The 16,866-nt window shown below is 41.9% G+C and overlaps 1 protein-coding gene across 1 annotated transcript in view; it reads right to left on the bottom strand.

Annotated features, from left to right (window-relative positions):
- The window catches only part of syngap1a (synaptic Ras GTPase activating protein 1a), a 28,502-nt gene extending 17,964 nt beyond the window's left edge, over positions 1-10,538 (bottom strand). Inside the window, exons 1-7 of the mRNA XM_080787583.1 lie at positions 10,476-10,538; positions 9,737-9,858; positions 6,267-6,420; positions 3,796-3,894; positions 3,394-3,633; positions 1,367-1,702; positions 194-338 (exon numbers count right to left, since the gene is read on the bottom strand). Of these exons, the coding sequence (XP_080643709.1) occupies positions 194-338; positions 1,367-1,702; positions 3,394-3,633; positions 3,796-3,894; positions 6,267-6,420; positions 9,737-9,858; positions 10,476-10,520 (1,141 nt within the window). The 5' untranslated portion in view covers positions 10,521-10,538. The remainder of the gene's footprint in view (positions 1-193; positions 339-1,366; positions 1,703-3,393; positions 3,634-3,795; positions 3,895-6,266; positions 6,421-9,736; positions 9,859-10,475) is intronic.
- Positions 10,539-16,866: the final 6,328 nt, after the last annotated feature.

The following is a 16,866-nucleotide window of genomic DNA, read 5'->3' as shown; positions in this document are numbered from 1 at the left end:
TCCGTGAAAGCACCAAGGTTCCAAGAATCTAAAACGGAACCAGTTCTAGAATCAGTTACTTTTGTGAAAAAGGGCCCAAAGACAATAGGTAAGCACCACCCATTCCTCCAATCTTCCACCCCTAGACCAGCTTGTGTCCATGGTGACAGAATTGAAATCTGCAGTGAAAATACTACATTACACAGTGTTTTACCTACGGCATCCTTGAGGTATCTGTGACCTATCAATTTGAGGTACTCTTCGACAGCCTTAGTTGCAAGGGTGTTCTCCCGAAAGATCATATGCTCCCGGTCCATGTATCGGTCAACCTCACTCATCGCCATATCAGACAGGAACTCCTGAAAAGAGATCGGTCACAAGATAATAATTATAATAAAAAAAACACACAATGTATAGATAGTCACAAAGGTGAATGGGTGTCAATGCAGGCCTGGGACAGATTCAAACTCATCATCATTTCATGGTATACAGCTTGACACAAGTGAATGTAGTCTTGGACAGAATTATTACAACCTATGATTATTGTGTGGCAAATATACAGTATACTACCGTATTTTACATTATATTATCCCAAAGAAAGTTATTGTTCAATTGTAATTTTATTTTGTTATTATTTGCTTGGGGGTAATTTGTTAATATCATTTAGTTACATTAATTTACCATTGCATTTGTGTTTTTGGATGACACTATAAGCGAAAGGGCCGTTTATATGTAGCACTTTCTGTGCAGCATGAAAATAAAAATACATCCTCCTATAGACAAGTCATTATTTATTCTTCAGATCCCACCGATTATTACAATGGGATCTAGGACATTCCCAACATAGCGCATTCACTCCAAAATAAAGGTTAAACACTGATGCTGGTTTTGCCCCATGTTGCAGTTCTCAGATTTTTTCACCATCAGCATCATTTATGTACAGTATATAGGATAGCCACTTCATTTTGTATGATTTTGGCTTTCTTTGTGATACTTTCTCTCACGTGAAACAGCATGATATTCTACTATTTTTGGTGCACTAATGTTGGATCAGAAGAACACTTCACACCATCTAGTTCTTGAGACTGGTGCGTAGGAAAGGGACATCAATCTGTGTATACTATATTGCAAAGATTCTGTGTTGATTTTCCTGACGAGGTTCCGGCACTGAAATGTGCATAGGATACATATATGATTGCAAATTAGACAGTATGCAGGACTAGTTGTTTGCAACAAGAATTATGGATAAAAAGCTTTCTCTTCCAAGCCACAGGTTTTCAGAGTGTAAACTGGGGCACCAGGTCAAATTAGAATAGAGAGGAACATGAATAAGATAAAGATAAACATAAACATGTTACATGTTTTTGACCACTGCCACCGACCTCACCTTGGTCTTCCCTGTGCTTTGCAGGATGTGCACCAGGGCAAACGCTACCTCCTCTTTGCTTTTGACGCTGAGCAGCGGCTCCAGGACGGCGCACAGTGTTCGGTAGTTGTTGGTGGTGTACTCGGCAAACTCCTTGTACAGCTCCATGGGGAGGATGTTCATTGTCTGATAGCGGGACTTGACACGGAGCGAGGCATTGATTACTTTGCCACTCCCGACGCCGCCACTCTTGGCCAAGACACTGGACTGTATGACGGGATACCACTGCTCTACAAACTGTCTGCCGGTGATGCTGGAGATGGGGATGCTCACCAGGCCAAGGTATGTGCTCTTTTCCTTGATTGGGAAATAAAATAGAATCACTACAGGTTCAAGTACACAGTTGTTCCTTACTTATATGAATTATCAATTTACATGAATGACTATATTAGGGTTTGATTTACTAGGGAGGGGGGGGGGGGTATCTGAGGAAAATCCTTGATATACCCCCACTCTGATCATGACCTTTTTTCGCCGGTAGAGATGTGTTATATACCTAGGTCAGATTGAAATAAATGCATGCTCTTCTTTATTGGGAAAGGTACACTGTCTGATATATTTTATATTTCGCAATTAAATAATTTGGTTAAACATTTTTGCTAAATGCACAAATTGTTTTTTACACATTTTTGGTAAATGTGTAAAATATTTTAATTTGGTTCAAAATAGGTGAGATGAATGTGGAAAGATTATACCCGCACACTACCACTTGCATGATTAAAATACGTTTTATTACTGCGAGAGATCCTTTTTCACAAATTTAGTTTAAAATAAAATAAAAAATGCTAAAATAGCTCATCTACAAGCTCAAAACATGCAATATCACAATGTATTTTGAGCTTGTATTTGAGCCATTTTCAGTACGTGTCTTACTTGAAGTATAATTACCTCTGTCGGGTAGAAACTACATGTCCAGAAATTAAAAACTAACAGACGTAGCAGATCGACAAGCTCGGAATGCATGGCTTCGTACACACCGCGTTCTGAGCTAGTGGACGTACTACCTTTGACGCTGTAATATGATCAACTATAGGACATTCATTTACGGGAAAAAAACACAAGTTATAGAATATGCAGTTGAGATGTTTCTACCCGACAGCGTCGAAAATGTCCCCAATATTTTTTTTACTGTGCTACAGTATATTGTAAGATATGGGCACTGGTTTGCTGTGGTCATAAGCATGAGACCAAAGGCACACCAGTGCCAATATCACATGGTACAGCACCACCGCTTATTAGGGATTTACAGATAATATCGGTCACATTCTCAGATTATCAGTACCGGACGATATCGCCCCCGTGTGTGTGTGTGTGTGTGTGTGTGTGTGGGGGGGGGGGGGGGGGGGGGGGGATGATTGGAGGAGGAGGAGTGCCAGTAGCAGACCGGATTGGTGCCCAGTGGATGGCTCCAACTTTAAAAGGATGTCAGTGAGACAGATATGTACTGTAGCGTTATGTTGTAAGAAAAATTAAATAAATGATGGGAAATTATACTGTTTGGACGGCGGTTCTTCGAGCTGGGAAGGTCAGTGTTTTCCACAACATATGTTTCGTCCTGGTTCCCCTAGACCGGGACGTGTCCCTACTGCTTATAGTTAGGATGGGTAAAATGTAGAAGACACATTTCACATACTATGTGCAAATGTGCAGTGACAAAAAATAAATAAAATCAAATACCCCAAAGGACGTTGGGACTAAATTACTCTCTTTTGTGTATTATTTTGCTATTACACAATTTAATTATTAATATTCATGAGATAGAAACAAAAAACGACTTTGTAATGTAAGTGAATATTGGTGCTCATTACAATGCCTCTATGCCAACCATAGAGTTGAAAGTTGAAATCTTACAATAAAGAATGTTTTAAATGTGCCTTACGTAACAGTACAACTTATTTCACTACAGTACAGTATAGAAAGACATTTCGCACATATCTGTGTCATGGATAAATGGAAAATGAAGTGTAGAATGAATAGACTTAATGTACCTTGCGTCTTTTTTTGTCCGTTTCTTTGTAGAGGTGCAAACGAAGGCTACGGATTGTCGGCAAGTTGTTGAACTCAAAGTGCTCTCCCCAGAACACGGTGTCTGTGCGGGGCTTGCTGGTGGTGCGTGCGTACAGCATGTCGTCCAGACACAGCTCACAATAGTACCGTTTCTTCGTCGGAAGGTCCCGAGCTTCGATGATCCACAGCTTGAGCACATTCTCCACTCTTCTGCTGTTATCCTATGAAAGAAATACATATTATAAATGGTGTCACTTCCCCACTAAATACTTTTCGTTTCTCTCTTGAGATGAGAGAACGTTTGGCCTCAATTCAGATGTTATTATTTTGTTCACCCGTTTAGTTACACTCTCTTCTTACACTCTCTCAATGTCTTACTGTACCTTGTTCGGTTTGACAGCTCGCTGCAAATTCTCGATCCATTTGTCCCTCTCTGAAGCTGAACGACACGCAAAGCATTTTGTCCCTGAATTAGTTGTCACCTGCAGACACAAAGCACACACTATTATCCCCGGCAGGCAGAAACCTTTTCTGAAAAGGTTGACAGTGGATACAGGAGTAAGTCTGTCTTGAGGGTTTTTTAAACATTTAACCAATGAAAAGTATTAAGAGCTTGTGACAAAATAATTTCAAGGTTTACATGCCCGTATTTATTTAAAATTTAACGCACACTAAATGTGTGTGGGGGGGTGGGGGTATGATAAACACTCTTAAAACTCCTGACCTGCATAGATCCACTTTGAGCAAGGCACTCATAATTCCCAACGGTCACAGTGGAGCTGCATAATTACTAAGAGTAAAATGCTAATGTTTTACTAGGCAGCTCCCAGGTGTATGTACAGTACACAGTCAAATCTGGTGTGTACATTGAAGTGTGTTATAATTGACCCTTAACGGTCGGGCCTATTACATCACTCTCAGAGTAAAATTAACACTCTGGATTTCACTGTGCATGTTCCCTGCTCTTCCAGAAAGTACACCCTTTGGGCGACGCTGTAATTAAGCATGTACCGTAAATACAGATCCTATGCAGAATGTGTAATGACTGGAGACAACATCATATCCCATAATGATTCTGCATTACCTTCTGGGAAATGACTAATTATTACGGGCAGCTACATAACTTGCGTTTGTGGGAGAAGGGGAATGCTGGCGGAGGTGGTTACATGGTGCGTCGTTCACCTCTAACCCCTTGCATTGAACAGACATGATCCCGTAGGCTGGATTTGTTCCATTTTTTATGGTGGTGTTTTATTATTCAAGAGAAAATCTCAAAAACGGAGGCATGGGCTTAGTTTATGGTGTAGACTAGAGTGTAGACCCAGGCTAGTATGGGCCTGCATATACATGTGTTCGATTGAACTTGTTCCCAACATGGGCTGCGGGCCCAGAGATAACATTTTATAAAATGGAAGTCATGGCCTAATGCTCATCAAACTTAACCTGACTACGCCAGATGGAAGCAGCTCTGCAGCCCAATCGCTGAAAATTTCAAGCTACTATAGGCAGATGATTGGATGGGACCGTCTGTTCATCACCTGGGGCGTGCTAAATCATATTGACGTCTACATGACCTATAGTAGCTGCGCCAACAGGAAAGTAAGGACTAACCCCGCAAACGAAAAAGTGTTAACGAACACCCTGATAGCATTAGGTTTAACATTCAAAACACAATAAAACCTCACTATCGTGTCAGATGTGTAGGTCATGCCTTCGCTTTGCTTTCAAGAATAGAAGATGATTTTCCAGTTTTAAGGCGTGGGGAAATACAATTTCAACAGGCGCTTCTCGATGCCGTCACACCCAGTCTCGCCAAGATCCCGCCCGTATCTGCCACTGATTGGTTCGACTGATTCCACTGATTGGTTTCAACGCCAATCCATGGAGGCTGTATTGTGAACGCAATAGCGCCCCATCTTTAATCTGGTGGGGTCAGGCTATATCAAACTGGGGGTCGCTGAGAAGAAAAATAAGAAATGACCACAGTGATATTTGTCAGGTGAAAGAAGCACTGTCTCCATTGTGTTCTCCCTCCCCCCCATATTAGTACGATTATTATTTTAGTAACGTGTATGTTTGTGTGTCACAACCTCACGCCTCGCGGCCGTTGTTTGTGTCTTGTCGTTGTGTTCTCCCCCCTGCGCCGTGCTTCCCTCCCCGTCACCCCGTGAGTGTGACTTTGAGCATGCTTCTCTGCTGCGTTGCTCTGCACTGTCTGTCTGATATTTGCCTCTCCCCTTCCCATTGGCCAGAGGGCAGCTTTGCCGTTACTTGGTGTCCCATTGGCCAGAGGAGCCTATCAGGTCAGTATGACTAGGGCTAGAATAGGTCGTCTAGACAAAAAGGTTGGAACATGTTCTAAAGGTGTCTATAGGTTCCTCTATAGCGAAGGTAGCAGATCACATGGTGCTGCCATTTTATCCCTTTTCCTCAACCCTGTTCTCATTCACAGCTCTGACATCCACAGCCACGGCTCTGCAATGCACAATCACAGCCAGAGCAAAACTGCCTTCGACCAGCCAGCCGTGTGTGTGTGTGTGTGTGTGTGTGTGCGCATGCGTGCGTGCGTTTGTGCCCCTAACATAATGGATTCACAACTATTGCTGTTTGTAATATTAGTGAATAGCCTATATAAAATTGTCAGACACAAAGAATAAAAGGTAGAAAGACACAGGGCTCAGGAGAATCGATCAGGCTGTTGACTGACGGTGTGACTGAGACTATTCTTCTTTGTCGTGTCCTATGTTTTTCTCTCATCTCATTTTTCTCTCTCTGCGGACTGCACCCCGGGCCAATGTAATAACTGGATGGACGGGTTAACATTTAAGACAATGTTAAAATATAAGTTCAAAACCTCAAAGCAGTACTCCTGTCCCAGTATGCTGGAATGGACAGGTTTGATTACGGCATCTTCGTCCAGGACTAGGTCTAGAGCTTCTGCCGCACTGCTGGGGGAGAGCAGAGACTCATGGGAGTGAGATTCTTTGAAGCTCTGCATCAGACGTGTCCTGGGAAGACACAGGGAGAGCTTTATGTAAGATCAATTCTCTGCAAGCGTTACATTCGAAATGCAAATTCTATGAGACCAAGCTTTACTATTTTCTTTGTAATGGCCGTGTACTGTATTAAACCCATTAAGACCGGAGGTCGATTAAAAAAAATAAACAGTTTTCTGAAGAAAAAAAGAAAAAGAAAAAACTATATATATATATATATATATATATATATATATACATACATACATACACACACATATATAGTTCCAGGGACCTCCAGAAGAAATGAAATTAATTGAGTTCAATATTTGCACACATTTTCAAAAGTGACCTAGGCTCTTTCCCAGTTTTGATGGGTTAAACACAAATGTTACCATTTGATGTACTGCACCAAAGTTAGCTTATATCTAATTTCCATCTGCAGTCACTTTGGCAGAAAACAATTAAAATAGCACAATAGATAAAAGAAAAAAACATATACAAAGTTACAATTACACAATACACACACCCACACCCTGTCAGCTAAAATTACAAATGCAACAGGCATGATTAATAATACATTTTAATAATACATTTTATTTATATGGCGCCTTTCAGGTCACTCAAGGTCGCCTAACAAAACAGAAAAGAAATACAATACAATAAAGCAAGTTTAAAATACACACAAAGGCCTGCAGCAGACTTTTACTCAAGGTGGGAGTAAGCTTGTCTGAATAGGTGAGTTTTGAGGTGGGATTTGAAGGTGGGGAGTGAGTCCATGTTTCGAATGTCGGGGGGAAGGCTGTTCCAGAGGCGAGGGGCAGAGCGGCTGAAAGCTCTACCCCCCATGGTGGACAAACGAGCTGGGGGAACAGTGAGGTTGGTGGAGGAGGCAGACCTAAGTGACCGGGTGGGAGTGTTGATATGGATGAGATCAGACAGGTATGGGGGGGGAGAGGTTATGGATGGCATTGAATGTGTTGAGGAGGATCTTGTAATCTATGCGGTATTTGATGGGTAGCCAGTGGAGTTGGTGAAGAACGGGGGTGATGTGGGAGATGGCAGGGGTTTTGGTGATGATGCGGGCTGCAGCGTTCTGGACCAGTTGGATTTTTCGGGGGAGACCGAAGAGAAGGAAGTGATTATATGCATTAAGAAGTCCATGAGATCAAATGTAGTCAATGGTTACAGTGTTGAGTGGCTTTTTAGTTTGTTTTTAATTAGTACTGATGCCAAGTCTTCATGTTGTCAGGTAAGGCATTCCAGTTGTGGCTTTCACAGTGAAAACATACTGCCTGAGTGCAACTTTATGGATAATAGAAGAGGATTGAAGATTTCATAGAACTCACTAAATGAGAATACACAAAGTGAGTCACAATGCAGGAGGGGGCAATTCAGCTTTTTAAACTAGGTACAATTTTGAATGTAATCTAAAATTCTCATTTTCCAAGCAGTACAGTACAGACCACCGAGTATACAGTACAGTACAGTACAGTACAGTAGGCCTACAGTATATGAGTAGTACAGACAGTGCAGTACGAGTACTACAGGGGAATAGGGGATGCACACGTAGATCCTACACACCAAAGGTCCGACATGTGGAAACAACGGTCGGACATGTGGTCGGACATGTGGTTGAACATGCGCTGCTCCCGTGCTTGCGGTTATGGTTAGGTTAGTGTTTGAGGTAGGTTGTTGTTCTAATGACAGTCGGAACTAAAGCCTGTACCCTACTACAGTACAGTACATAGTTGCACCGCTCAGTTCACAGGGGTGTGATTTTTAAGGTTTGCTAGTATAAAGAGTCTAGCTTTTATCTGTCCCATATATATTATATCTAATATTGCAATGCCCTGTAAGTCTGCGGTCACACTTTTCAGTTCTGTATAATTTGGACAATGAAAATCCCTTATTCATGAGAATTATGGCGTGTAAGGCAGACTACAGCCAACCTCATTTCGATGTGATCATGAATGTCTGATGTATGTTGAGATCACATCTCGTGGTGCACCCACAGTCCCACACCCACACATCCTGCCCTGGAAATGTCCATTATGCATCTGCTAGGGTTGTGCTTTGTTTATTTATTTATTTTAATCTGTGTCAGCATAATTTCCCCCCCACTCCGCCTTCTCACTTTGTCTCCCATGTGTGCAGCAGTCACTGGACTGGATCCAAACCACATAGTAAAATCCTCAGTGTTCATATAACCAAATGGACCCGGCGGTAAACCATTTGGTCCACGTGTAATCGTGCATCCTCTCAAGATGCCTTTCTGTGTGGAGTTTTCATGTTCTCCCCATGTCCCCTAGGGTAGGTACCCGCACAAAACACATGCAGAAAATCCTGGTCTCTAAACTACCTCCACCTGGCCAGCCGGGTCGACTGCTGGGCAGAATAACGTGATCCTTCCACATACTATGTCTGGCCGGGGAAACTCCCCCGTCAGGTGAAAAGAAGCAGATTGGACTCCTCATGCATAGATTGAAGCATGAGTTCAGTCTGCTGCCCCCCAGGTTGGCAGAGGAAGTGTAGTGCCCAGGATTAGATTGAATGATTGACACTGGGTGAAAACATGCGTTGGGATAAAAATGATAGAAAAGAAACCCAGTTACAAATCATGAATAAACACGGAAGATTTTACAGTGTGTTTGTGGAGCTCCGATCCCAATGTGACCTTGGGCCCTTCAGGATAAAAGGCCTCATTAATTTAGACATAGGAGTATGGAGACCTACAGTATATTTGAAGTGTATCCCAGCACAGCCGGCTGATATAAATCCCATAAAAATGTGTGCAATAAGAGCGAATGCCTCGTAATTCTATTGGACTATCCAATATGGGTATTTCTGGATTTATAGATATTTTTGTAGAACCGCTGATCCAACTGAATTACACAATGGGTAGCTCACTCCCGTACCTTGCTACGTATTGTGTGTGTTCATGTGCATGTGACAGTACTTGTGTACAAGAGGCCATTAACACCACCACAATGGCATCACAACAAACCAGTAAGCCTAGCCGAGCCTTTCAGGCCCATATCTATGTTTCTGTGGCGGGAGGTGCTTTGATATACAAGTACATCCCCTGGACATGATGTACAAGTACACTCCTGGACATGACGCTAGTATGTCGCAGGGACTTACCCCCAATCCAACCCTTGATACCGAGTGCCAAGCAGGGACCCATTGGGCCATTCTTATTGTCTTTGGTATGACCCGGCTGGGTAAATGGCATCACAGGGGGGCACCATAATGGCTTTTAATCATCATTAATGCACGCTAATTGGACAATTTGGCTTTTAATCACAGACTATGCACGCTAATTGGACAATTAACTAAAAGATCTCACCTCTCTTGGTCCGCACTTCGGAAACGAGGTAAAATCATTTGACGGAAGCTGCTAGTCCGATCCAATTTTGGCTGACTTTTAGCCCTCTTGATGGAGCTCTTCAATCTCCGATTGAGAAAACTCTTGAAATTCAACAAAGAGAAAGGAACAGTCTGTAAGAGCACAATAGAACACATTTCGTAGCCGTTACAACCACTGGAGGATGTCTGTAACGCAGTAGGCAAGGCCTGTCATAATTACATATTGAACAAGAACTTTTAATAGAAATAAAGAGTAGAATGAATGAAAGAGAAATTAAGAGACTAAAGATCAAAATGCTATTGCCTTTTACTACTCTGCCAAGTTGCAGAATACCATAATTAGTATTGTCAGAAGTGATTAAACAAACCAATAATTTACTGAAACACATAGCCAGAAACCTAATTATGTGACTTTATTCTAGACAATGCGTTATAGATTTTTTTTTAAAGGTTTTCTCATTAGAAACAAATTCCCACTGAGGAGAACACTGATTATTCATATAAAACGAAGAGAGAGATAAATGAGTTTCTGTGTTGGTGACATTGACACGTCATTGAGCAGCTCCACTGGGGTGTTGGAGCAGCCCGTTGCTCATGAAGGACACCTTCCTGACGGGCGCCAACACAAAGAACATTACTCATTCACTGTTTCATGAAGCCTGACCGCATGCACCCCGGCTGCAACATAAGGGGCGACAAGAGGAGGTTGGTGAACTCACTGGCTGTCTGAAGGGTTGTGGTGTGGCGTTGGGAGGCGTTTCCATGCTTGACTCTCTGGCAGAGGCAAACTTGGCCTGCAAGTGTTTGTCTAGGAGAAAGACAAAGAACGGATTAATAGGGAAGAGTATACGTAGGGAAGACATTTATGTTTAAACAACCAGACAAGAGGCCAACAGTGACAGAAATAAAGAAAAGAAAACCAATACTCTGACCAGTGCCGTCTGAGCGAGAAGCTCACCTGCAGCTCTAACTAACAGTGTTGACACAGGGTCTCATGACCCCCTGTCCACCAGGAGGTCAGTGCTCTCAGAAGGACCAAGTAATTCAATTAACAACTATGAACCACTTCTGAATAAGAAACCGCACAGACAGTACTGGAGCACCTATATGTAAGTGCTCCAGTACTCACCTGCATGCAGTTCCTTAACTGAAACATTTGCGTTGTTCTTGGCTTTAGTGCCACTTGATCAGTACACATCATGCCTTTCTCCCGGCTTCCATACCAGTCTACACTAGGCATGTAACGATATATCATATATCGATATTAATCCCGACGATATGAATCGATTCATTGAAATAAAAATATATGATTTTCAAAAAAGGGGGGGGGGGGGGCTAGTGTGTGATGTGAAATGTGAGCTTTAGTCATATTCCATCATATTCACGTCACATGCTTGAATAATGAATATGCTTGAATAGAGAAATGATAGTCACTTTCAGTAGTAGAGCACTGTAGAGGGGAGCTGTGTGTGTGTGACTGTGCCCAGGTGATGATGGTCGTTGATGCTCATCAAGGAAGGCAATTATGTTTCTGCACTGTCAAAAGTAATGCTACTTCCCCCCCAGGAAGGATGATATATGGCCATGAGTGCCTATTTCAAACAAAGTGTTTTTTGACTGGGGGGTCATATTTTAACAGGAGGAATTGCCTGTCACAATTTGACCCCCCTGTATTAGGATGTTGATATTCATTCATCAGCCAACACTCCCCACTGACAGGTAGTACCCCCCCCTCCCCACTGACAGGTACCTCTAGGCCCCCTCATACATGTTACATGTTACCTCTAGGCCCCCTCATAAATAAATTCTCTGGCATCAAATACCACTGTTACGCGGACGATATTCAGCTCCACTGCTCTTTCAAACCGGACAAACTGGACATTTTAACCACCCTCCAGGAGTGTTTGCTCGCTATTGACAACTGGCTGGGGAGCAGCCTCCTGCAGCTGAACGCAACAAAAACGGAGGTGCTGATCGTTGCTTCGGACAAGACTGTCACTAAAGTGGCTTCCTTTATGGGGTCACTCAAGGAAAACATCCGCCCACACCTAAGAAACTTGGGTGTGGTTTTTGACCAGTCCATGCACCTAGACAACCACGTCAAATCACTCACTCGCACCCGTTTCTTTCACCTCAGAAATATTGCAAAACTCCGGTCCATCATCTCCCACTCTGAGCTAGAACTGTCCGTACACGCATTTATATCTTTCAGGTTAGACTACTGTAATTCACTTTTCACCTGTCTCAACAAAACATCCATTGACAAACTGCAACTGGTCCACAATGCTGCTGCCAGATTACTCACCAGGTCAAAAAAGTCATGTCACATCACACCCATTCTAGCCTCACTGCATTGGCTCCCAGTACAATATAGAATACATTTCCAAATCCTCACTTTCACCCACAAAGCACTCCACGGCCAAGCCCCTGCCTACATCACCGAACTTATTCAACCCTACACAAACACACGTTCACTCCGATCAGCCGATCAGCACCTCCTCGTGGTCCCCAGGACAAGATTAAAAACAAAGGGTGACGAGCCTTTGAAGTGACAGCCCCTAGGCTGTGGAACGCCCTCCCCCTGGACTTAAGAACTGTCCTTTCTGAGGCCTCTTTTAAGAAACAATTGAAAACGTACATGTTCAGACAGGCTTTTGGTCACCTATAACACTTGATTTTCTACTGTTTGTGTTTTTATCGGTGTTCTTATTGTCCTTTTTGATGCTATGTTTTTACTGTTTACTCTGTGATAATGGCTGCCTGCTGTTATTATAGTTGTTTTATTTTTTTACTATTGTAAAGCACCCTGTGCAGTGTGCACTCGTGCTGAGAAGGGTGCTATATAAATAAAGGTCATTCATTCATTCATTCAGGTAGTTACCCCCCCTTTTGATTTACATCAAAAGGGCATGTGAACTCAAACCCACAATTCGACAGTTTTAAGATGTTGATATTCATTTTGTATTCATCCTTAGGACCCCAAATCACACCTTGGAAAGCATGAGTGTCTATTTCAAAGTGTTTTTTGACTGGAGGGTCATATTTTGACAGGAGGAATTGCCTGTCATAATTTTGTATTAGGAGAGGACGTGGATTTGTGTTTTGTTTTCCTTTTAGATAATGTGGTGGAACCTCATTTTTATGGAGGGGGGTGTGACGGCTCTGCCTCACTGTAAGCTAACCGGCAGCATCTGTGATGGCAGAGTGGAGCAGGCCGTGAGGTGGGTGGAGCTTAGGGCACTATATAGGCCATTATAGGGAGCTCTCCTGGCTGCAGCTCAAGTCTCTCTCTGTCCTCCCTGCAAGCAGGACCTGCTACGGGTTGCCATCTGGCTCAAGGGCCTAACCACCCTTTTGTTTAAGTTATGTTTTGCACCAACTAATACAACACGCACCCACCACTCTCCACACATCCATACACTGCAGACATTACTGATAACTGATATCCTCACATCCCACACTTCATTATTTGCTATTCTTTAATTACCTTACTATAATAAATATGATCATTGATTACAAAATGTTTATGCTCCTGTTTTGCCATGCATCCCCTAGTAGTGCATGACCGGGGTCATTTGCTATCTTGACAGCTTTTTTCCTAATTAATTCCTTGTAGATACAACTTAATTGTTGTTTCTTTCCAATGATTGTTGAGGCTAGGTTCACTATTTGCTGCAGCTTGCTTTTTCCATTTACATTAAGATTGCCAAACCACATTGCCATGTTAAAAGTCAAGATTCCCTCTATCAGGTTCTTATAGACTGTTTCCATAATATGCTTGCTCACTCTAAAGGAGTTGCTTAGTAGGTGGAGGCGTTGTTTGCCGGTTTTAAAAATCTGGTCAGTATTTTCACTGAAATTAAGTTTGCTATCAATATGTGCCTAAATATTTAAAATGGTCAACTACCTCCACTATTTGTCCACTAATTGTAACAGACTGCACAGGTTCATATTCATGAACGACAAGTTCCTTTGTTTTTGTCACATTTATCCCTATAAGGAGCTTTTTTCACCAGTTCTGGAGAGATGACATACAGTATACTCTGAGGTTTCCTCCCCCGCTGTGTCCCCCTTCTTTAGTAAGGCAAACAAAGCCAAATTAGTTTTATTTTTTTTCCCTTCCTAAAAAAAATAAAGTTTAATACAGCAATGCATTGATATTAAAAAGTTAAACATAACTTGTACATTTGATATACAAGTAATTTTATAAGCATGCAATTCAGAATACTTTTTTTCCCTTCTTTTTGTTGCATAGTAGCAAGTACTCCAGTACAAATTTGACAGAGCAACTTTCATTTATCTGTAGTTGAGTAATAATTGATCAGGAGTACTCAGGATCAAGATACTTTGACTCAAGCACTGGGGTTGAGTAATAGGATGGGAGTAATGCAGACAACCAATTGCCCTTTGGGGAATTTCAAATAACTATCACTACAAATAATTCATACCCTTTATTGTTATGCAAGTCTTTGAGAAGCTTTCTCATTATTTTGAGAAAGAAGTCATTATTTTTAGATATCAAGTCATTATTTTGAGATGGTTCCTCATTATAATAACTTACAGAATATTTGTTTTTGTGTCCATCACATTGGCGGGAATGGGCTTCCATAATAGTGAAAAGTAGTGCACCTTTTTTCTCCCTCTCTCTAGGTCGTCCTCACCTGCATTACCTTTGGTCATGTGTTCAGACGTGATCGGAATCAATCTCACTCTACTGCCAAGTACCTCAAATGCATAATGTAGGAATTTGACATTGGGGCAAAGATATACAGACAACTAGTTAACATATCTCTGCTGTCGGGCAGAAACCAGCTAGCTCCATTTTTCAGGAAATGAAGAAAACCTTTTATTTTTAAAACGAAGCAATACTACCTCATCAAAGTTGGTATTGTCAGATACTTGCGTGAGAGGGGGAGAGGGGGTGGAGTTAGTTGATTTAGCAGACAGTTTGAGGGTCTAATGGAGTTAGCTGGTTTTGTCAGGAGCACTTTAATACTTTTCATTGGTCCTATATTTTTAACCAACACAGATGTAAAGGGTGTTCAATAGCTTTGATTTATGGAGAACAAAAAGGAAAAAGAAGAATGGAGTTAGCTGACGATATATTGATTAGACGCACATTACACATCTTTCCATGTTCTTGTTGTGGATTTGTTCTGACTCAAAGCAGTTGCTTCGCCCCTTGCTAAACTGAAGAAAAAAAGACCCCCCCATCAGAAATGTTCGACACTAATATCCTACGATTTCCTCTCTTCCAAAGCCTGTAAATAGGCGGCTCTCCAGGTTCTATTCTGAATCCCAGCTAATTGTTTGGTAACCATGGAAACAACTACAAGGGCTCCTACTTGAAAGAAAGTCACAGTATGTATCTCTTATTGCTTATGTATGTCCTAAATTGTGCACACTGGGTAGTTTTCTTGTAATTTAAGAGCTGCCAAGGAACATCTGGTGTATTTTGTGTTTTCTGCAAGCCAAACATTGTTTTTGTTGTTGGAAAAGCTCTTAAAGACCAGCCAATGCAGCTATCAGACAAATACCGCAATTCAGACTCCCAAATGAAAGGAAAGTTGAAACACTTTGAAGATATATGGGGTGACAACACATGGATTTAATAAAAATGACAACAACTTATTACTTTGACACAACAATAATTAGCTGTTGTTTTTGTTTACTTGGGTTTGCTTGTGTCTCCGTTTTGTCAAACAATAAGTAAAAACATTTTATAAATATATTTGGATAGGAAACAACAGGCTACTCTCCGGGTTCTATTCTGAATCCGAGCTAATTGTTTGGTAGTCATAGAAACAACTAACCAGGGCTCCTATTGAACTGGATAAGACATTGGCAACACAAATGCACAGAAAGGCGGATGGAAGAGAGTGACAGACATGACAGCGCAGATCACAACAACAAATGCTGCATTTGTCGAAAGAACAAACGCGCGACACATGAAACTGACTGACCAGACCATTGCTGGTGAACATGAATACGTGTATAGAGGCTATTCTGACTGTGAATTGAAGTCAGGATGGACTGGAGTGTGTGGGTGGCAACAGCCTCTAGCTAACTGTGATACAGAGGGAGAGAGAAAGATAGGAAGGGAAAATAGGAAGATTATGAGTGGGTGACAGAGAAATATATGCAGCCTTTGGCATGTACACTCTCTCTATTAATATACATCTGGCATCTTGATAGAATGTATACGTTCATTTCCTTTTGACGTGCAGATTTTAATAACACACTAAAGGGATATAAAGGCTTCCGTGTACAATCTATGCATTTCTCAAGAAAACTACATTCCATGGCTACAAGCAATAAAATTGGTTAAGGTTTATGAATTGCTTAAACACTTTTGACCTGACATCACAGATGACAAACTGACAAAAAGCTGCAATGCAATGCTTTGTGAGTTTGAAGATCGGTTACGTTCACTATTCGTTGTGTGAAGATTAAGGCCCCTTTTCCCCTCGCCCTTTCCAGCTAGTGTTAGGGGTAGTAAGTGCAAGGGCTAGAACCCCCTTGCACGAAGATTTTTTGGGGCCAGACTTAACACCGAGGGATATCCCACAATCCCATGCGAATCTTCAGTGAAATTATTTTCACCAATGTGGAAGGCGGAGGCGGTAAGAAGCCAACACACCATTCTTTTACTTCTTTTTGTTATTATGGAAAAATATGATAATAACCAATGTTATTTGTTACTTTAATGTATTATCAATATGCATCGCCAAAAAGATTGCAATCTCTAGCAAAGATTAACGTTACCTAACTACGGCATTGCATTCATATAACGTTACCCATTCATATGGCATTGGCCAGCTAGCAGCTTTATCCATAACACAATTATCTGTGGAACAAGTCAGATGCAATGCCATTGCAAGCTAGCTAGCACGCATTAGTCCAACCTAACCTCCCATTTCCTCCGTCCAGTCGTCTTCCATTTCTCCTCCCTCTCTCCCAGAATTGCAGTTCTTCTCAGTCTCTCTCTAGCCGAGACTACAATACAAGTAACAAGCCCTCCTCCCTGGCCTCTGTGTGTGTGTGTGTGTGTGTGTGTGTCAAACGCCATTTCCGTACTCGGACATAGCACGTACGCACACACGGGACACG

This window comes from Protomyctophum bolini (assembly GCF_963924005.1).
Source record: "Protomyctophum bolini genome assembly, chromosome: 17".
Lineage (NCBI taxonomy): Eukaryota > Metazoa > Chordata > Actinopteri > Myctophiformes > Myctophidae > Protomyctophum > Protomyctophum bolini.
This window is presented reverse-complemented; position numbering and strand designations above follow the sequence as displayed.